The sequence below is a fragment of the Pteropus alecto genome, unplaced genomic scaffold, assembly GCF_000325575.1.
Source record: "Pteropus alecto unplaced genomic scaffold, ASM32557v1 scaffold34, whole genome shotgun sequence".
Lineage (NCBI taxonomy): Eukaryota > Metazoa > Chordata > Mammalia > Chiroptera > Pteropodidae > Pteropus > Pteropus alecto.
The window spans coordinates 1,343,451-1,366,402 of record NW_006435763.1 but is presented as its reverse complement, the minus strand read 5'-3'; the positions used below and the strand labels follow the sequence as shown (position 1 = coordinate 1,366,402).

The 22,952-nt window shown below is 50.5% G+C and overlaps 1 protein-coding gene across 1 annotated transcript in view; it reads right to left on the bottom strand.

The window, feature by feature from the left end:
- The window catches only part of CLEC16A (C-type lectin domain containing 16A), a 201,540-nt gene that overhangs the window by 79,906 nt on the left and 98,682 nt on the right, over nt 1–22,952 (bottom strand). The window contains exon 18 of the mRNA XM_025046098.1: nt 20,977–21,097. Within this exon, the coding sequence (XP_024901866.1) occupies nt 20,977–21,097 (121 nt within the window). The remainder of the gene's footprint in view (nt 1–20,976; nt 21,098–22,952) is intronic.

Sequence of the window (22,952 nt, the reverse complement as noted above, 5' to 3'; positions counted from 1 at the left end):
TCCCTTTCCCTTTCAGTTTCAGTCTCTGCTCTTCCCTCATTCTTAGTTCCTCAGACTTCTCCGTGGCTTCGTGGGTACACCTGCTCCCCCAAACACCCAAATGCCAACTGCTGAATTAAGAGGTTCCCAGGGGACGGGAGAGGCTGTGTATTCACCAGAGTGGACGAGGCAGTCACTGCTCACCAAATAGCCACGCCCTCCCCCATTTCCCACCGCTGACGGCTTGGCGAGTCCACGCAGGCAGTGAGAAAAAATCGTGTCCCTTCTGTGCAGAAGCATTTAAAATCTGGGGCACGGCCTCCTAGACTTTTCACTCTTCTCCACCCTTCACACTGAGGAGGTGGGTGAGCGCCAGACTGGGCAGCTACAGGATGGCAGCACCCCTGTCAGGCTCGTCTCAGTGACGTGGGGTGCGAGACATCCCGCTGACCTTTGTGGGACAAACAGAGTGAACATGATATAAATCTTAAGTCATGGAGGTTAATCTGTCCCCACGGCACGGCCTCCCTGGCCTGAAGAATATAGCACGTGACCCTGGGAACCTGGGTCCCACAGACACTGAGATAAAGCCACTTAAGACTAAAACATGAGGTTGTTCTTGGGTCTGGCCACCCAAGACCACAGTGGGGCAATAAAGACAGTGAGTGCTTATAACACAAGGGCGTTGTGTTAAATCGCTTTAAATGTGTTTTTTCACCAAATCCTCCTGCTAGCCTCACATGTTACATTGTTTGGCCTCATTTATCCTCATTTCACAGATGGAGGAGCAGAGGCTTGTAAAGATGAAGACAGGAACTGAGGCCTCAGGAACGGCAGCGTTGGGACGGGGCTCAAGTCCATCTGTGATCGCCAGCTCGCCGCCTCCCGCATCTCCATCCCTGGGGACTCAATCTGAGCATCCGAGACGAGTTTTCTCTCTCCTTGAGGAAAACTGTCTCATCGTTTGTTTTTTATAAGCCACAGATGTGCCCTCTGACCATCCAATTAAGGCTTGCGGCGTGAAAATGGGTCTGTCACGTTTTCGCGCTGACAGCCAAGCTGAAAGCCCCTTCCAATGATGCTACTGGGGACGAGGACGTGGGCTTCACAGCCCCACCCATGAACGAGTCCGACACTGGGCAGAGAACAGGTGCTGGGGGGTGCCTTTCAAGTCCTGGGCCCACGACAGGCCCTGGGGAAGAAGGGCTCGGGCGCTGGTTCCCCACCCCCACACCCAGCAAAGGCAGCTGACGGCTCTCCTCGGAAGACCTCCTGATTTACACGCAGGGCCAGGGGCCGTGCGTTATTCCAGCCGATGCACAGCCATCTGGCCGCGGGCCCTTTCTGCTTGCAGAATTGATGGCACGGTATTAATTTTCCTCGAGGTAATCACCGGCCGTGCCTGGGCTGCCGCTTCCTGAGCAGCATCTTCCAGGGGAGCCACACAAGGGCAGGCGTTTCAAGGAACTGGAAGGAGCCCCTGCAGAGGGCTGTGTGATCTACTGCGTATTTTGACGTATTGACTGACCTTTCAGGTTTCAGATTACTTTCCTCAAACCATGGCAATGACTCACATAGCCGGGCAAGTTCAGAAAACGAACGCTGGACCCTTGGATCCAGTCTTGACCTTATTCCAACTTCCCAATGAAAAGAGAGACCAACCCCAAGTGAGAACAAATGTCAAGAGTTTGTCAGAACAGCGAGGTTTACAAGTATGCCCATGGGCCCTGGAATCACAGTCTGATTTCTGAAAACAAGGCCAATGGGCTCAGTTCCTAAGCCACTTTCTCGTTTCTATTCATTCATATCCGGCAAATCCTCACCAACTACCTACTATGCTGTCAGCCCCAGGAATCAAGTACGAGAAAAAGAGTCGGAGTTTCTGCCTCCAAGCGGCTTGATGCCGTGAATCAAACAACTGCACAAAAAATCGAAAATTACAAATGGTGGCCAATGCCGTGACAAAAGAGTGAGCTGGTGACCAGAAGAGGTTTTGCTGGGAAGTGAGCCGTCTGGAGAGATCTGAAGGATGTCAGGGAGTCAGCCACACAAAGGGGACTGTAGTGGCAGGGGAGAGCGTCCCTGGCAGAGAGACTGGCCTGTCGAGAGCCAAGAGCAGAGGGAGAAAGCGAGGCAGGTCAGGGGACTGAAGGGGGAGTGTGGCTGCGTCCCAGTGTGGGCAGTGTGGCTGCAGAGGGGCTGAGGGTCAGACTGCGCGGGCCCTGGTGGCTCAGCAGGGCTTGGTGAACGGGGGGAGCCAGCCAGGGAGAGCTGAACTTGGAAGTAGCTGCCAACAGAGACTGGAGGCCATGTGCCCCTGCCCCCACCTCCTTGACCAGGTGAACAAGGCCACCACTGGCTTCCGTCTCTGGCAGAGTGAACCCATGGAACAGCAGGTAAGAGCCACCCCCTCTCCCTCGGTCCAACAAACTCTGTGACAGGTTCCCCTCAGACAGCCTGCCCAGCCCCCACAGCTGACAGCAGCTCCACAGACAGGAGGAGGTCGGAGGAGAAGGCGCCCCAGGTCGGGGACAAGTACTGTGGCTCAGGGCAGTGTGCTTATCCTGGGCTCCTAGCCCCACCTTCAACTGAAACTAGTGTTGGGGAATTTAGAGATGTTACTACATGTGCTGAGGAAGAATGAGGCTTCAGGGTCGAAAACGACTGGGCCACGCCAGAATGGAACGGGCAGGAGGTGGTGGGGCAGGGTACGAGAGGGCAGGTGCCGGAGTGGATGGACCTGGGATCAGGTGCCAGCTGAGGGGGCGTCTACACGTAAATCCTCAGGCAGTGCCTACTGACAGTGAGCTGCTGACGAGGAGCAACTCCTGCTACCCCCACCTGCTCAGTGGCTTTGGGTCTGCAGGACTTCTCAGAGCCTTTGACCAGGTTCTCCAGGCGTCACTGCTACTATGGAGGTTAGAGCTAGGAGGGCGAACCCAAAGACGGGCTGGAGGAGAATCTGCAGCCTTGGACCCCGACGGGGAAATCCCGTGTTTTCCTCACTAGGCAGAGAAGCCGTGGAAGTAGCTGGCTCTCCACCTCCCACCATTTTCAGAGCTAAATATAATTTCACACCCACACTCAACCGAACAACAAAACCAGGATACAGATTCACCAAATATGGAAGTTTTAGAACTGTATATCCCAGGCGGAAGGAACCAGCTACCCTGGACCCAGCTGTGAATGAGTCTGGCCTTAGGAAGAAAGTGCCACTTTTCAGGAGACGAGAGAAGGGTGGAGAGAGAGACACAAGAGGTGGAGGTGCGTAGGCCTGGCCCCGGCACACAGTGGGGCCTCAGTAAATGCCCCTCGGCCACCTAGACACAATACTCGTTGCCAGTTCACGAGTAAACCCCTCAGAACTTTAAGTCTTGTCAACTCTCACTTTTAACCTTCAAGTTTTTACCCAAATGAGTTCCTGTCTTTGGTGTCACTCTATCATTTAGCGAGTGAGGGCGGGGCTGTCACTTTTCAAGAGAAACACTTTCTTCATAGCAGGAAAAGAAGTGAAAGCCTGGACCTGAGTCTTAGGGAGGGGCGGGCCTGGATGGGGAAGTGGCACTGGTCCTGAGCTCATGGTCCCTGGCCCACAGGGGTGAGTAACCATCAGTGAGTGGATCTGGCTTTCCATGAAGCAGGTCTCTGTGCCTTCCCATTGCGTGAGCACGCGTGCGTGCGCGCGCGCACACACACACACACACGTGCATGTACATTCACACATACATAAACACACGTCTGCGTGCACACACACAGGAACACACAGTGTCTAAGGTTATCGTGGGTTTGTTTTTCAACAAGAGCCATCAAAATCGAAGATGGCATATGCAGAACTTTGTAGAACCTTAATTCTCACACATTACTTTAGGCCTGAATCAGAATGTTTTTCCATCGTGGTCAACAATGTTCTCATTTCTTGAAACACACACACACATACACACAACTAAAACACATTTATTTTATTTCTAAATTCAACCACTTTATCAAGGACTAACACTGCGACAGACCATTTAATGACTGGAACTCTCTAATACCTTCCCGGAGAAAGGTCCCTCTCAAAACCAAACTGGGGCTTTTGATTAAAATGCCTCCTGGTTAAAATTGGCTGGAGAGAACCCCCGTTCTCAGTGCCACCGTCTTAGGCTAACGGTGTCTGAGAAGAAACAAGAAGGGCCCTGTGGTCTGAGGACCCAAGGGAGTGGTGCCTTGTGTGTCTGTGTGTGGGAGGTGGTCAGATGGCCATGGAGGGTGACATTTGAGGCCTTTAGGGCAAAAGGGAGTTCTGGGGAGAAGTGAGCCTGAGCTGCCTGGGAGAGCACCAATCTTAGGAAAGCCTAGGGCAGGAGCCCAGGGGAAGGATGGAGAATACCGGCAAGAAGGGCAGGAAGTGGCTGGGTGTCCGAAACCGGGGGAGGCAGCTTGGGGAATGTCAGTGGGCAGATAACAGGGACATCCTAGAGACAGTGGCAGGAAGCAGGGAGGCACGGAGAGAAGAAGCTTAACTTGTACCACCAAAGTGGGGCCCTGCAGGGCAAGGCTCAGCCCTGCATGGGGCTGAAAGGTCAGAAGGATCTGCCCAGGGTGTGGCTGGGGGTTGGGCCTGGTCACATAACCCAAGAGCATCCAAGGGGTCACTGTCCCTAGCCTGTGCACCTACCACTGGTCTGCGGGGACTTTTCAACTGCAGGGTGTCACTCAGAGCCTCTGCTCAGCTTTCTGTCCCCATCTGCTGCCAGATTCCACACTCTACTCATGGCAGGTAGGACAATGGCCCCCAAAGATGTCCATGCTCTAATTCCTGGAAGCCGTGAAAAAGTTACTTTACAAAAGGGATTCACAAATGGGATTAAATTAAAGATCTTGCGATGGGGAAATGATCCTGGCTTATCTGAGTGGGCTTGATCGAATCAGAAGGGGTCTTGAAAGTGGAAAAGGGAAGCAGAAGAGGGGGTCGGAGTGAAATGATGAGAATGCTTCGACCCAGTATTGCTGGCTTTCAAGATGGAAGAAAGGGCCTTGAGCCAAAGATTGCAGGCAGCCTTTTAGAAGCTAGAAAAGCGTGCATAAATCTAGCCTATGGATTCTTCTTTGGAGCTTCCAGAAAGAACAGCAGGCCTGCCGACATCTTGAATTGAGCCCATTGAGACCCATGTCAGACTTCAGACCTATAAAACTATAAGATGATAAATGTGTGTTGTTTTAAGTCACTAAGTTTGTAGAAATCTGTTACAGCAGCAACAGAAAAGGAACACACCACCCGATGTTCTGGATACAGGGAACTGACCAGAGTCGCCACACACACCTTCGTGACTTCACCTAGGATGCTGCCCCACCCCGCCAAGAACACTCTTGCCCAGCTTGTCCGTCTGCCAAACACCACTCAGAACAACACTCGGCCCAACAGCTAGGGCTCCCAGTAGCAATGTTCGCCCACCATCACCGGCAAAGGCCCAACGCCTCTCCGCTCTCCCTGTCGCACCCTGCAGTGTCCATCAGGGCACCTACATCCATCTACTGACGTAACTCCTGCCAGGGCGCCAGCAGCTGTCTTATTCTGCTTTGCATTTCTGGCACCCAGTACAGCGCCCAACACTCCGTCAATGATGGATGGACGGTTGGACACGTTAAGCGGGTAACTGAATGGAGAGAGGTGTCCTAGCCCAGAGTCAAGGGTACAAGTTCTGTGTCTGAATCTTGCATCCGTGTCCTGACAGTGTGACCTTGGGCAGGTTATTTTAAACTCTTTGTGCTTTGGCTTCCTTGTCTGTAAAGTCAGGATAATAACAGGACCTACTTGGCCAGGTCGTGAGAGTTAAATGAGATAACTCATGTAAAATGCTTACAACGCGGCCTGGCTCGAGGAAATGGATCAATAGATGGTATCTACCATCACGACTGTGTGATCCAGCAGAGGATGCCAAACAGGAAGAGAGGCTATTGAAGTCAGGGCCAAGGAAGACCGCAAGGAGTGTCAACAAGGCTGCAAAACTGTAGCCTAGAACCTTCAGTAGACACTACCCGGGACTCCCATTTCCACCTCCAGCTTCCTCTATGAGAGTCTGGGGACAGGGCTCATCGAGGTGGAGGCAGCAGAAGGATGGGGACCCAGCACGGAACAAAGAAAGCTGTTGATCATCAATTTTGCTGCTCTGGAGAATGCAACCCATCACCGGGAGAGAAACGAGTTTTATGAGCAACCAAAGGGTAAAGGTTAACTGGAGTCATTTAAATGACATGCATATTTCCTGGCTTCGCACAGCTCTGGAAAACCCCAACTGCATCTAGAAAAACGCAAAGTACATCTACAACTCGAAGGCCTGGGCATGGGTAATGAAAACAGATGAATGCAAAATATAACTTGGATGTGCCAAGCTGAAAACCAGGAAGCTGCATGAGGCTTTTCTGCACGAAGATTTGGCAGGGAGATGGAAGGTCTATTGCACTTTAGTATAAAAATGGTGGCCCCCACCAGACCAAAGGAGGAAGGAGGGAAAGACCGATGAGAACTTTTAGCTCTTAATTATAGGCAAATGACTTCTAAGCCTCCTGGTCTGCCTGTCTTCTCTGGGGCATTTTTACAACTCTGCCTGAAGCAGAGCAGGCTGTTTGCAGGACTGGAGCTGGTTCAGGACAACCGGACAGTCAGGGACAGGCTGGGGTTTCAGTGCTGCAGAGACTGCCAGCTCTGCGAGGGTCCCTCTCACCCAGCCCATATCAGTTATAAACGAGGCCAAGCACAGGGTGGTTCAGAGGCTGCCTGAGCACATGTGTAGCTGGGGGGCTGTAGGGCTAGGCTGGGGTGCGGGGGGAGTCCAGGAGGCCCAGCCCCTCACCCAGGCCCTTCTTCTCTCCAACAAGATGCCCTAGGCTTGAGAGGTGAAGTGATTTGTCTTCGACTAAGATAGAGGCACGCTGCATGCACAGTTAACGCACACAAACGTAACTGTACACGTTCGGGAAGGGAGAGGGGTGAGGAATGTAACGGCTTAAACGCCACAGGTTACGTAACTGTACACGTTCGGGAAGGGAGAGGGGTGACAGCCACAGGTCGCTCTGGCTGTCATCTCACTGAAGGAGTGAGCCTGAGGAGCAGGTGGGACCCTGTGCCTCCCTGTGACCCCTCCTGCTTCTTTCCTGAGCGCCCCTCACAGTGCCCAGGTGAGATTCTCCCAGGTAAAGACACCCGCTCTCACGTAACGCGGTCTCCCATCTGCTGGCGCTCAGGGACAGGTCTATTTCAGCCCTGCAGGGAAGACCAGCTGTGTCAGATGCCTCGAGAGGTGTCATTTTCCTTCTCGAGAAATCTGTACGGGTGACTCGAATGGCACAAGGTTTCCACCTTGGCAGCAGACATCAGAACCTAGAGAGAGATGTGATCACCACATCACGCCACCAAAGCCATTCTGACGCCTGGCTGACTAGGAGGCGGGCAAGGAGAGCTCTGAGAAGGAGCTGGAATTCATGATAGTGGCAAAGTAGACACTAAGTGTTAAGTCCTAGATTATTCCCCACTCTAACCAATGATTCTTGACGCTGCCCGCACAATGGAATCCTCTAGGGAGCGTTTAAAAATAGCTGCCAGGGCCCCATCTCTGGAACAAATGAATCAGAACCTTCTGGCGTGGGGCTTGGGCACAGTCAGTTTTTGAAGTGATGCTAAAGTAATTTTAAGGCACAACTCGGGTTGAGGATCTCTGCTGTCGCCCTCTTCCGTCACAGAGAGCCCCAGGCCAGAAACCACCAGCCCTCCCACCACACACCCACGGCCCCGGCCCTGGCGCTTTAGTATAAAAATGGCGGCCCCCACCATTGAACTCACAAGCAAGTCAGATGCCCAGAGAGCAGCTCCTCTGATGTGTGGCCACGTGCAAGGGCAGCATGGCAAAGCAATTTTCACTTTTATTTTCAGGCAGGTCAAAGTGAAATGACAATTTAAGCCTTTAAATGTCCCAAGATCAGGAGTCTGTATATTTCTTAAAAGCTTAACAGAGCAAACAACATTTGACATTCATTTGAAAAATCAGTTCGGACTGCCCGCTGCTCCCCGAATCATGCTGGTCACCAGGAACACGGCACCCTCGTCACAGGAGCCCAGAAGTCTTAAATCAAGACGTTCTTTAAATTAGAGATTCAGTCGTCATTCCATGTTATCCCAGGTACTTCCTATGCCTCCACTTTGACCCTTAGAATACTAGGTGACAACCTGAATGAAATGCATCTCCCTCCTAAGTAAAGGAAGAAGGTGCCGGGACCCTCCCCGATTCCTGCTTTTCCTAGTGGGGGCTGGGGTGGGCTCAGGGTGAAGACTGGCTAAAAGCAGGGCGGGTTTGCTAGCAGGCCAGGTGCTGGGGTAAGTGGCACTGGTGTCCCTGGCTGGAGGACAGGCACAGGGCAGGCAGCCTGCTCCTGTCATGGACCTTTGGTAAAGGTCACGCTGTCTGTTGCTGCTTCAGTCTCCCCAGAGATTTGTTTGGGGTGTTCTGTGGTTGATGAGATATCAGGGCCTGGAGCCAGTCCTCCCCTCTCGAGGCCCCAGCAGTCCTGTGTTGTCCCTGGTGGCCGGGCAGGGTGGTGAAGGTGGGCGGGAAACTTGTGGCTTCGGGGTGAGGAGTCCTGTGTGGGCAGAGCTCCAGACAGCCCCATCGAGTGGGTTGGAGCGAGGGATGTCTCGAAACTCAGCGTTAACCCTCAACCCCATTCCCCCCACGAATTCCTGTTTCCTGTAGCAGCTCATTGCCCTCCCCCTGCCAGCCAGATGTGGTCAAGGAGGCTGGCTTCAACAGCACCTCGAGGCAGTGGGGACTGGAGAGCCACTCTGAAGCCAGCAGTCAGGGTGGGAATTCCCATGTTCCTTATGGCTGGAATAGCACGGGGCGGGGGTGGGGAGGGGTGAGGAGGGAGGTGGCGGGGGGCTGGCATTCATCGTGCGGGCCCTGCACATCACAGGCAGGACTTGGTGCCAACCCTGAGATGGGCAGCCAGGGTCTCTGGAGGGTTCTGATGGACAATTAAAAGGACGCAATGGGCTGTGGATGAAGAAAGGGCAGCAGGGGAAGTTGGCGCTCTAGTCAGAAAGTGGTTTCTAGAATCAGAACCAAGGTGGAGATGCTGACAGTGGGGAGCAAGGGCAGATTCTGGATCTATCTAATGCCTCAACTGGCAGGCAGCATTTGCAGAGAGCGCAGTTGTAGGGATGAGAGAAAGAGAGAAGACAGGATACTCCCAGGCTTTTTGCCTGAGTGACTAGAAAGACTGAGTTGCCAATTAGAGACTAGAGAAAACTGTCAAGTTCGAGTCGCTTCTCTGTTGGCCTTTGCTAGCTGAGCCCTCTAAAGTCACACCAGGCACTGTGCTCAGCACACCAGTAGCATCTCTCCTTCCCAATAGCCTCATGAAGTACAGACAGAGAGATGTGAGATTAGGGGGTCACATCAAGGTCACAGAGCCTGAGAGTGCCAGGGCTGGGACCCCACGGCCAGCTGGAACCCCGTCTGCTCTCCTGGCCGCCCTGAGATGTGGCTACGTCCAGAACCTGTCCCCTTTCAGGAGACTGTGATATGCTTCAGAAGATGTCGCTCCTAGAGCAAAACAAATCTAAGCCACCAGGTCCCCTCTGATGGGAGAAATCAAAACTATGGTCCCATTTTCGAATGCGTGGGAAGGACTAGGATTTGGAAAAAAATACTTAAATTGTAGACTGCCTTCTGCAGACATGATCATTTTCATAGGCCAAGAAGGAAAAAGCTGAAAACCCAGTCTCTACTACTCAAATGCCTCATTTCCCCAGTGCATAGAATGGAATCTAGAAATTCTGCTTTGTAGAGGAAAAAAATAATGACTTCTGTCTTTTTCAGAAGAACTGTCCTAGGACCACTTCAATACAGAACCAACAACAGAGGGCACAGCCATTAGGTGACCTTGTGACTTCAGCAGAACATGTCTCTCTAATGCGGCTCAATTATGATCGTAAGTTTATAAAACAGGGAAAGATTACAGGAATATACATTAAACCACATCAATGAGCGCTACTGAGAAAAAAAATAGGTCCAGCAGACAGGTACCAATCAAATAATCAATACGCAGGAAACAGCTACATCACCCTGCTTTAAAAGAACCAAATAATGCTACAATTGGATTTACTTTAAAATTTTCCACTTGAACAAAACTGACAGCTGTATTATAATCACATTTCCAGTCACTTTATAAGATACAAATTTCATTTCTCCATATTTCTACTTCATTTCTGAAAAGGGGCCAGCAACATTATTCATCAAGCACACGGAGAAGCAGCCTGATCACAGAGAGGCGGGGGGATGCTGTTAATTCCATGTTTTCTGTTCCCTTAGAGAATTGGTGGTTTAATTCAAATGTGATTTTTTTTTTCTGATCAGTCTAGTTCAGGGTCCTAGTTTCAAAAGGAGGAGGGAAAAAAAGCAGCATTTTACCCTTTAGGAAAATGATTTGGGACAGCTCAACAGTTGAAATTAAGACAATCTACATTTTTAGAAAACACCGAGGTGGGTTTAAGAGCCTTGGTATATTTCACGGGGGCGGGGGGAAGTCTGCACTGGGAGTCTGATTATTCAAATTTATGGGAATGATGAACAAACATCATTCTTTCAACTCACAAGCCAACTGCCCCAAATTACTCAACGACATTTAGAAATGTCACTATTGTGTTAATGAAAGTGCCTTAAGTGTTTATGAATACAGCGACTGCTAAAGCTTTAATCAGTTCAATCCAACAAGCCCTCTTCGAGTGCCTGCCGTGTGCCAGGCCCTGTGCCAGGCACTAGGGATAAGAAATAAGGTGGTCACTGCACATGTGAGGTGTGTTTGGGGAGAGGGGAGGAGGAGGAGGAGGGCTACCTAATCCTGCCGTGAGGAAGAAGGAGGCTGCGAGTGGGGCCTCGAAGGGCAAGCCAGGCAGATGGGGCGGCCTGGGTGAAGGCTCACAAGTGGGAAGTGGCAGGCGGGCTGTGTCCAGCAGTCTGCCGGCAGCACCACAGCCAGGTGGGCTCAGATGCAGCAAGACGGAAGGAGGGAGCAGAGGGCCAAGGCTGGCTCAGGCAGCTGTGCCAGGAGCTCTGAAAGTTTCCGTCAGGGAGTGATGGTGGGCTAGCTGTGCCTTTCAGACACAGGCAGTGGGGTGGACGGACCAGTGGGGCAAGGCCATGGGCTGTGATCCCACGTGGGAGACGCTGGGCACGGACAGCATAGGCTGGGGAGGGATGGCTGGTGACGCCGACTGTGAGGTTAGATGGGCTCAGGAGCGTTTCCACGTTGGCAGGTCAGGCGACGGGCAGGTGGGGATGTGCACCGGGGTGCCCCACCACATGCCTACACGTGAGGAGATCCAGTGTGGACTGTTCTCCTTTTAGGGACAAAATGCAGCGGTGGAGGCAGGCTGGAGAGCCACAAAACCACACTCGCCTCAAGAGCGGACTTCTAATGCTGTGTCCGTACGTGCCTCTCGGGTTTCACGTTAACATCGGTCCGCTTGGGCGTCAGCACTACACAAACCACTTCTCTGGGGCTTCCGGGCCTGAGCGCTTGAACTAAGTTGCCCCCAAGGAGCCATCTGGGTCTGAATCCAGCCTCCCCTGCAGGTTGCAGTTCTCCAAACAGCCGGCATCCACTTTCCTGAAAGTCGTCTTTCCAAGAAACTTAATTAACAAGCCCGTGTGACCTCCTCCACTTTTCAGAGTATCCCATGGACAGAGCATGAGGCTTGGCTTTGTCAGAACTCCTACAGAGAAGCTTCTGATGAAAAACTAGTTCAATGCCCCATGTGTGATCCAGATGATGAAGGCTGATGACTGCTGTTACTAAGAAGCTTCCACACACAGAGGCTATAGCTGAGCATCCTCTCTGTGAACCTACAGAAGAGTCCCGACACCGGCGCTTCCATCCCCACTTTACAGATGAGGGAGAAAGGCTCAGAGAAGTTAAGTAGTTTCCCCAAGGTTGCGCAGCCGGGATTCAAACCCAGGTTTTTCGGAATCCAGAGCTCTAGTTCTCAAACAGTACATTCCTTGTTCATTAACGGCTGGATTTTCGAAAACTTGATTTCCCTCTTGCCACTTCTTTTAGCTTTCATCTAGAAATATCGATTGTTGATACTTAAGTGCATTTGCCTTTTCTTTCACTATACCCACACACTCACTATTTTATTTTGTGAGTCATTCCAAAGCTGTAGGCAGCATGACACTTGATCCTTAAACACTTCAGCCTGCCCTTCCTAAGAATAATGACATCTCCCACAGAACCACATTGTCATGACACCTAAGAAATGTAATGCTGACCTCAACTGTATTATCTCATCACAACTATATGCGAAACTTTCCGATTCTACAAAAAAAAAATGTTTTTTAAAGCTACTTCCCCACCCTAATCCAAGATCCAATCCAAGTTGATAATTATGTCTCTTTCATTTCAATAACCTAGAATAGCACCCCCCGGGCCTTTTCCCCCCATTTTTATGGTCTGCCATGATATTCGCATTTATAAAATGTTCAAGTCAGTTGTCTATTAGAATGTCCCACATTCTAGATTTGTCTTTCACAGTTTTTATTACTTAAGCTATTTTCTCATTTTCGCCAGGATGAGACACATGACAATGATTGGGCCATCAGCAAACTAAGGCAACATAGACCATTTTCCAGAACTGACAGCGAGGACCACGAAACTACCATTGGTCTTGCAAGAGAAACAAATCAATGAGCTCACATTGTCACGGACTTACAATCAAACCACGACTTGCTTGGGCTTCATAACACTCTTGCTTGAAATGAATCTCTAGACCATCAGATGAATACGGCCAGGGACTTGGCCTAAAAGCTCCCGCCTGCAAGGGCATTGGGACAAAGCACGGGGAGTGACAGGAGCTGAGGAAACGGGGAACACTGCAAGGTCGTTCGTGACATTCACATTCATATTTATCAACAAACAAAAGAATGATAAAGAAGGGGGACTTGGTCCAGACTTGGTCCAGAATTCAAACACGGACTGAGAATTTGGAGCACGGTTGCCACACGTGGGCTTCTGTGGCCTAGTAAATGGCCACGGCTGCACTTGTTCTGCTGAAAGAGCAGTTTGCAGGTGGGGGACACAGGCAGAGCAAGGGCCCTGTGGTGGGAACATGCCCGGTGTGTCTGAAGAACAGCAAGAAAGCAGAGAGAACCAAGTGGTGCCAGATGATGCTCAGCCTCGGAAGTCACCACGTCTCTGCTTTTAGTCAGAGTGAGATGAAAGCCACTTTGAGCGAAGGGAGGACATGATCTGACATATTTTAAGAGCATGAACTGAGCCCTGTATCGAGAATTAACTGTAGGGGACAAGGCAGAAGCAAGTGACTAAGAGGTTATTCCAACAATTCAGGTGAAAGATGACGCCAGCACGAACCAGGTGCTGAGGGGCGGGGCTGGGAGAGATGGTCAGATCCTGGATCTATATGGAGGGAGGAGCTGAATAGGTGTACTAACCAACTGGAAGTCGAGTCTGAGAGAAAGAGTGGTGTTAAGATGAACCCAAGGTTTTCGACACCAGGACGGAACTGCCACCAACTGGGAGATGGGAAGGCTGCAGGAGGTGGGTCTGTGGGGAGGATGGAGTTCCCCTGCAGGCAATGCGCTCATGGTCTCATGGTCGGTGTGAGATGCTGCGCAGGCAGCTGGGTCAGGTCTGGGGGTAAGCGGAGGCTCGTGGCTGGAGACAGGACGAGCTGCTGAAAAGGGTGCATGCCCAGCAAAGAGAGGAAGCCGACTGCTACCTACGGGGACGGAGGCCCCATGGGGCCAGCCTATCCCATTTTCAAAGTGATAGATATTTGGTTTTGAACAATAAAATATCCTGATTTTAAAATGTTGGCAACTAATATAAAATTTGCTTGCAAACGTTCTATCAGCCACCAAACTACATCTGTGGGCCTATTTGCCAACTGGTAGGCACTGCTACTCTCATTTTATCAATGAGGGAACTGAGGTTCAGAGCACCAAATCGATTTGTCCAAGGTCACATGGCAGGAAAGAGGCAGAGCTGGGATCCAGATGCCAGATCTCTTCTAACGTCTGTATTTTTCTGAGACCCATGGCTTCCACCACACCCTCAGCCCATTCTTAAAGAGGCAGGTCCTGGGCTAAAAAAAAGACAGAAGGCGAGCAGAGGGAAGGTCCACAGCAGCCTGCCTTGTCAGGGGATGAGCACAACTGAAATAGTATTATTGTTAATCATTAACTTCAAAGGAATGGTGCTTGGGTTTCAGGGAGCAAGCTAGATCAACCAGGATGGGTCTCTGTGTCATTAAGTGTCTCTGCACCCAGGTCACAGAGCAGAACACAGCAGCGCCCGAGAACAATTCACTGGGGAAAACCAGGGTGTGCAAGAAACACACGGGCATCACCTTTTGGACACTTCTGCAGGACAGGTCCTGCATGCTTGGCCTCCCAAGGGAGCTCCTTGCTGTAACTATCCCCTCCCCCTACAATTTCATAAATCTACTCTTTACACTGAGGCCAGAGGGGGCCCTCGGTGGTCCAAATCTGATGTCACCTGGTTAAAAACTCTTCTCACTGTTCTTAGGATAAAACCCAAATCCTTGGTACATCTACAAGGCCTGCACATCGGGCAATCCCCTCAGCCTTATCTCATCCCGCTGTGCCTCTCTGCCCCGCCACATGGCTGTCTGTCATCTTTCTCAACTCCCCATTGGCCCCAGAACCGTTGATTCTGCCAGGCCCCCTTTCCTGGCACCCGCATCTACATCCAGTCTTCAGAGGGGTCGTTGCTCCCCCAGAAGTTTCCCCGACATCTGGGCAGGCCAACCCCCTCCCCCCACCCCATCCCATGACCTGCTCCCACAGCGCGTAGCACAGTGGCATCTGACTTTGGACTGCGTCATACTGTGATTAGTGTTTGCCTCCCCCATAAGACTAGACTAGAAAAGACAGAGACACTGGCTTTCGCTCTTGTCATTGGTCTGCACTTGACTTTATTTTAAGCACCCCATTAAAACACAGTATGTGGGCCTACAGTTCCACTGTCCTTCATTCTGAAAAGATGTCCCTCCTATTTATCTGGTATTAACAGTGTCCTTTCTTTCATGAAATAATAGTTCATAAATGCTTTTTTTTCCATATGACTACTTGGTGAAATAAAGGTTGGCAATCCTATCCCTGGAGGCTTTTTGGGGTTTTATTTGTTTTGGCATTTCACTGGGCTGTGAAGTCCCAAGGTCCGGGAACCACTGGGAACCATGGCTCTATATGGCGATGGATCTCTTCCAGGCCCCCAGACCCTGGCAAGTGCGTCCAGCCTGGCATGGAATCAGACCTAGAGCACAGAGGCCTGCTTATCTGTGGGCCTCTCTCTGGGGGTTTGGCCCTCTCTCTCAGACCTCATGACCTAGGATTCTCACAGCTGTGCAGGGCTCCTCTGAGGAACAGGTATCTCGGCTATAACAGAGCACATGTGGAGGTGTCACCAACCGTGGAATGGTTATATGAGACATCTCCGTCAATGGAGCATCGTGCGAGCTACAGTAACTCTGAAATCTGTGGGATAATGTGGAAAACGGCCTCTGAGGCGGGTGGGGAGGGGTTTCCAACCTGTTTCCTGGACATCTCGGCCAAGCTGCTTGCTGCGGCCTCACCTCGCCAGCCAGCTTACCTCGCCATCCCCCATTTGGAACCAGCTTTTCCTCCAAGGCTGGCCCTTGGATTACAGAATCACTGTCTGCTAACCCCCTGATGCCAGGATTGTCCCCAAGCTCAGAACCCAGAGTAAAGCTGGACTGCCAGCATCGTCATGGAAGGTCAGTCACCAAATGCTGTCCCCAGATTGTGTCCCCATTCTCCTTTCCCCACTGTCATCGGCCCCTGGCCACAACCTCCTACATGGCCTCCTTGCAACTGTGCCAGGCACTGTTCTGGGCACTTCACACATATTAACTAATTTACTCCTCCCAACAACTTCCATTTTACAGGTGAAGAAACTGAAGCTCCAAGAGATTAAGTTACTCGTCAAAGACTATATACTGGGCAGGCAAGGGGCAAGGGCGGGACTCCACTCCGGGCACGTCTGCCCCCAGGGCCACTACGCTCATAACCGCTATGCTCCGTGGCCTCTCTAGCCCCTTGACACGGCTCACAGGCCTCTGCTGAGACGGTCTGACCTGCAGTTCTAGTTCCGGAAGTACGCTTTCAGGACAGATGTCCCTGCAGGAACCCTCTGACAGCTTCCCACTGCACTGGAATTGAGGGGTTCATTTCAGCTCCTACCCCCACTGCTCCTTACCTGCCGGCCACGCCAGCTTCCTTTAGGATCCTGGGATCCTTTAGGATCCAAGCTTTCTCCCACCTTCCGGCCTCACCTCTGCCATCCCTTCCAAGTGGCAGGCCTCAGTTTTGCATTTCTCATAGAATCTTCTGGTCCTTCCTTTGCATGGCCCTCTCAAGAGAGGCCCTCCCTAACCAGCCTCGAGGTCCTTTCTGCTAGTTATTCCCTAGCACGGGACCTTGTTCATCATCTCCACAGAGCTATCTCAGCGATCCTAGGAAGGTCCATTTACGTCCTTACCTTTCCCGTTTCTCTCCTCTCCCGCAACTGAAAGCAGAAGAGCGAAGACCAAGCCTGGCTTTATCACATCCGCGCTCCCAGCACTGTGCCTATCATACAGCAGGTGCTCAATACATGCTTGAATGAACAGATGGATTTCGCCGAATGGATTTCATAAATCGATTTAAAAATCAGAATACAAGGTTAGGTGCGTGTGGCACACGGTATGGCTTATATAAAGGTCAAGAGCCCCCGTGGATAGGCTGGGAAGGAAACCGGAAGTTTCCTGAGGATGCCTGGTTGCCTGGTAACTCCTTAGGGTGTTTGGACAATGGGTTGCTTTCCCCTGCCGTGACTGCCCGTGCTATTCGGAAACAGGCAAGATTCCTTTCAGGAGGCTCCAGTGCCAGTCCAGGTGGAGCCTGGCTTCTCCTGGAAGCCTGCTTGTCCTCAGTAGGCCTGTTCGTGAAGGTGCAGAGAGTCCTGCCTGGATGGGGTCCAAGTAGCCAGAGCTGTTTCGTACCCCCCAAAACAGTGTCATCACATGAGTTAAATAAGCACTGGTTTGAATAATTCAAGGTATGTTCCTCAAATCGTTGTCAAGACAGAAAACGCCTACCCCTTGCCGCCCCACATTAAGAGTTATATCTTGATATTCAGCAGCTATAACAGGGCGACAGCCAGCTCTCACTCACTGAGTGCCTACTCTGCGCCAAGCATGGCGCTCTATGCCTTATGTGCATGGTCTTATTTGATCTTCGACGGCCTTTGCAAAACCTTTTAGAACCATTTTAAAGTTAGCAAGGCCACTGCTGGGCCTCACAAGCATTAAGACTCTGAGAAAGATCACAAAGCCGATTACTTCCAACTACACCAGAGACCGCAAAATCAAATGTCAATGGGGCCAGGATGCCAGAACGCAGGAGAGCACAGGCTCTATGTCTGGGGGCTGTCCTCCCCCACTCAGATGGAGAAGCTCACAATTAGCAATGGTAGCAACCCATCCAATTAAGAGTAACTGAAGTCCTTATCCATTACAGAGACATATTTATAGATATATGTCTTCCATTCATTTTAATACACTGGACACAGAGGGAATATTTTAAAAATGGTGGGGCAGATAAAATGAGACTTAGCAAAAGTGTAATAACTGTTGAAGTTGAAACCTGGGTATATGGAGGTTCATGTTGTTCTCTCTAAAAAGTCTAATCTACTTTACCTAGTCTTACCTATCTTCCCTTCCCCTCCTCCTTCCTTTTCCTCTTCCCTCTGTCCCTCTCCTCCCTCCCTCCCACCCTCCTTCCCTCCTTCCCTTTCTTCCTTTCCCTCCCTCAGTTTTTGTTTGTTTATTTGTTGCTGTTGTTTCTTTTCCTCCCAATATTTTAAAATGTCTCTGTACTGTATTTTGGCTTGTATCATATCTGACAAGAATCTTCTTCCTTATCTTTGTTCTTCTGTACATGTTGTGTCTTTTTTCTCTGGCTGCCTTTAGAATTTTCTCTTTATCTCTACTGCTGTTTCCTTCCCTCCCTCCCTCCCTCCCTCCCTTCCTTCCTTCCTTCTTTCCCTCCCTCCTTCCCTCCCTCCTTCCTTCCTTCCTTCCTTCATGGTTGCCAGTTTGGACCCCTGCCCCACTCCACTCTCCTTTCCAGTGAAAACAAATACAGCTTTAAGCACAGTTTGCTTCTTTCTGGAGGGATGCTGGCAGGGTAATTGCGTCTTTGATATTGTCAGAAGCCACACCGCTATAGCTTACCTGCCACACCTGGCCCAGAGGCCTGCTGCTGGTCAGCAGACAGGTGAGATGGCTTCCTAGTACTGTTATGCTGTGGTTCCTTATCAAAGCGTGACAAGTTTAGTAAATACACTCTAAGTCACCTCTTCCTGCTGTGTGACTGGCATTCCTTTAAAGCCTGTCAGACCATATCGCCTTAGATAAAAGTTGACCAACCCCAAACATTTCTCCTTGAGTCAGTTTTTTTTTTTTTTTTTGGTCTGAAAGACAAAAAGCTAAGCTCATAAGAAGCGTACCCAGCTTCCAATCATTCTGCAAGTATGAATGCCTTCACCTACATTATGATGCTTCCTTCGTTTTCTATTCAAGAAGGCATTCTATGAAACTCAAAGCATGCTAATTTTTCCCCAATGAGGGTCAAAAGCTCCAGTATTTAAAAACAATCACATACACAAAAAAGGTCAACAACACATGCAGACCTTACTCTAGTACCTTGTGTGTGCAAAGCCCACAATTCCTAGTATTTTCTGGACAGCCCTCTTCAGCAAAGACATAACTTGCAATCAGGCTGGGTAAAGAGAGACAGTCATTCTTTTCTTAATGGCCAACTACCCAAAAAGTCTCAGTTAAGTGACCTCGACTACTAAGCTAATCAATTAAATGGATAAGTGAAATACTTTCAACTTTTATTTCAGTAGGCCATTCCTGGGAGGGGAAGAAATGTGAATTCCCAGCATAATTCCATCTCACAGATACAAACATTCTTGCTGCCCTGATGGAGTGGCCCTCTTTTTTAAAGTAAGCTGTTTCCCTCTCTTTCCTTGAATCAGAAAAAGACTGGTTATGGTTCTCTCTAGCTAACTTTGATCAATTTCAACCCTTACAGAAATCCCTGTGGCCATTTCTCAAGGGTAAAAGGCCAAAGGAGATGGGTGTAGAGCACAGAAGGGACATAGCTTCTCTGTTCTTCCAAGAAAGAGAAGGAAAACAGAACATAAACAAGGCAGAAAAAGAAGATAGACAACGAGTTAAACCATAATGATCATTTACTGAGCATCCACTATGTGTCAGGCAGTGTGCTCTGCTCTTTATACACGTCGCCTCATTTAATTAATGGGTGACACTGACTAAATTTACTGAGAACAGGTACATACTAGGCACTATGCTTGGTCACGTTCTATTTCATGTTATATTTCACTCATATGTCAAAACAACCCCATTATTACAGAAGATCATCCCCATTTTACAGGCAAGGAAATGGACACTTTGGGAGTTTAAGTCATTTGCTCGGGGAATACAAAGCAAGGCAGGGGTATCCGGCTCAAAAGCCAAACCTCAGTGATCTATATCACGACTGCTGGTCATACGACTGAATAGTTTTGTCAAAACTCATTCAATTGTAAACTAAAGTTGGTCAATTTTATGGGTGTAAACTATACCTCATAAAGCTGATTCAAAACAACAAGGACCCTCTCTTCACTATACGAATGGCCATCTGCTGTTCCCACTTCCCTATTTCTTCTTGGTGAGTTTTCTTTGAGAGCTTTCTTCCTCACTCTCAAGTGACAGGCCTCAAAAGGAACAGGCCCCACCTCTAGCTCTAGGGCCAGGCATGTGACTGCAGCCTAGCCAATCAGTGAATCTCATTCCTTTGACCACTAACTGGTTCAGAGACAGTCATATGACCTAAGCTGGGCCAATGAGAACACTGCCCTGAACTTCTATAAAAGAGAATGAGAAGCTCTGTTCCTGTCAGGGCTGCTTAGCTGGTTCAGCATATCTTGAAGCTGATGATGGCCACTGTCACTACCCGGTGAGAGCCCTCTCGCAGATGAAGACAGAACAAAGGAAAGCAGAGCTGACAGATGGAGGGTGGTAGCTTCCTGATGACACTGCTTGAGCACCTAGATCCAGCCATTCCTGAAGGTAGACTTTCCAGTGACACCGGCTGATTCTCCTTTCTTTTTCCTTAAGCCAGCCTAAGCTGGGTTTTCTGTCCTTTATGATCAGAGTCCTAATATACCACAAGGCCTTTAAGAAGACCACCTTACCTACCCCATAGCAAATGGAGGAGAGAAAGAGCTATACAGACACGAGCAGGGTTATAGGAACATGACCCAATATGCCTGTTGTCCCCCTTAAGTCTCAGCCTCCTGCTGCAGAGGTGAGCACAAAAGGCGCTGCATGGTTAAATAAGTAGCTCAAGGTACAGATTGAGCACATGATTTTCCAGCCTCAAAGCCTTGGTCTTTACCTAAACACTGGTGATTTGCATTTTTGCAAATTAGCAGCAGAATCCTTTCATTGCTGGAGTCATACAGAAAACGCTTAATACCCAAAACCAATCAAACTGATGCTGCTATGCTTCCACGGAGGGCAGGGATCCTGGAGGCTGAGGACCCCTAAGCCCCCTGCACAGATATCTCAGCAAACCAGTTGCACAGCTCTGCCCGGACTCCAGACAGTAGAATCCACCCCTTTACAGAACACACTCGGAGCTGGGAGTCCAGACAGTAGAAAACAGGCTGATTTCAAAGTTCCCAGAATCTAGGGCCCTTTCTTTGAAAGTTTTGTGAGGCATGTACACTGTTAGCTCATGGTCACAGACCATCAGCAGTACAAAATGCAGGTCACGCGCCGACCCTCCCAGTGACGTGTGAGTCAGCATGGCGCGTCCCTCCCCTGCTGTGCCTCGGAGGCCAACTCACTCAGATCTAGGACATCGTCGGTTTTGATCAGGTCCTCTTCTCGCGTCAGTGGCAACTGGGTCTCGGGCTCCCCTCGCAGTTGCAGTGACAGGGAACGGAGCATGAAGAACACCCGGATGGCCTGGATGAGCAGTTCAGAGAGCAGAGGGTGAGACTGCAGTCGTTTCGGTGAGATTCTCCACATGGAGAAATCACACTGTGCCGCTCGGTTAAAAACAAAAAACAAATAAACAAATAAAACGAAGCCCGCCTCTCCCCTTCTCCCAGTATCATGGTTCCGGTGCTTTGCCTCCAATCAGTTATCCATGGATTCAGGTTTCGACCAGTTGACCTTGACTGAGCACCTGTCATTTGCCAGGCCCTTCTCCCTGGTGTCATGTGACCTTCATGACACCCCTGCTCAGCAGGCAGCCCCGCTTTGAAGCCAGGGCACTGACACCCAAGGAGGTGACGTGACCTGCCCCAGGCCACACACCCAGGAAGGGCTAGAACCAGGACTCTTCTAACCAAAACAGCACGGAATTTGGAAATCTAAATCACGAGGGAGTGTTTCAAGGTCCCACCGCTTGAATGTAGGGGCAGTGGAGACAGAGGGGGTGGTTGCTGGTGGGGTTCAGAGCTGACCAGACTCAATTGAAACCCTCTCTGCCCCTCCCTGGACGAGCCCCTTCACCTTGGAGCCTTGGGCCCTTGGCCTTACAATAAGGGGTGTGCCACTGACGGGAAAGTGGACCTGGCACCTGGCAGGTGTGCAGTGACGTCAGTGCCGAGTGCCTCTCAGGCCTCCCCAGACAGCTCTCTGGAGGCAGAGTGGCCCTCTCAGCACCAGGATTCCTGACTCATACAAGAGGCTTCTGGGCGGAATCCAGCATGGCCATCGGGCATTTCCAGAAAGCAGAAAAAAGCAGAATCCCAGGCCCCAGAAGCCAGAGAAGTTTGTGCAGAAAGCAGCCTTCACCTGGGGCCAACTTGCCCTGGTGGTACCCTCCCCTGGAGTCCTAGGTAGGCGCTGACTTGTCTACCAGCCAGAGACCAAGAAGTGGAAGGGCAGCCAGCCTGCAGGAGGGGCCGCCTCCAGGCCCCCATCCTTGACCTTGGCTGGCTGGCCTGCCTGAGTGTGTGCGCCTGAGAGAAACAGCTCTGGAGTCGGATACGCAAGGGCTACCTGGACTCCCAGCTCCACTGCGCTGGGCACAGCCCCTGGCCTCTGTGCACTTCAATTCCTCTCACCTGTGAAATGGGGGTGGCACCTCTCAGGGCTGCTAGGAGGTTCTGAGATAATGCTGGTGGAGTGTGTTCTGTAAAGGGGTGGCCATCTTTTACCCCAATCACTTGACATCTGGGCATGGGGGAGGGCATGGGGACAAACCACTGTCGCCACTGGTGAGCACACAAAGATGAATTCCAGCCCACTTTGGGTCTCCTTGTTTACAGTTCTGAGGGCTACAGGCGTGGCCTGCCGAGAGAAGAGGCTGCCTCTATACCACAAGGTGCTTCCCGAAACAAGGAGGAGGAGACAGATTACTGCCCGCAAGGAGCCAGGCTTGCACTGGCTCCTGATAACCCAGGCAGCAAGGATGCCCATCGGCACGTCTAATCCTAATCCTGCCTTGGCCTGGAACCATGGGACACTTGGGCTAATTAATCTAACGTAGAAAACCAGAAGAATAATCCTACTTCCTGCACCTATTCTGAGGTCATGATTCCCCTTTGTCAACCATAAGCACTAGAGAAAGATAAGCTTTTATATTATAATACAGATGATGGTGGTGGCGGTGGTGGCAGCGTTAGTGCTGATCTGATCTTAGTTTTTTAAGGTACGGTCTTCCTAAAGACAACTGCAACAATCAGAAGAAGAGAGATAATTTCATTTAAAAAAATCGAAATAGCTTTTATTTCTGAAGCTCCTACTGGGTGTCAGACAATGTGGGCAACTTATTGCAATGTAAAGATTTTATGCAGGGAGAAATGGAGCT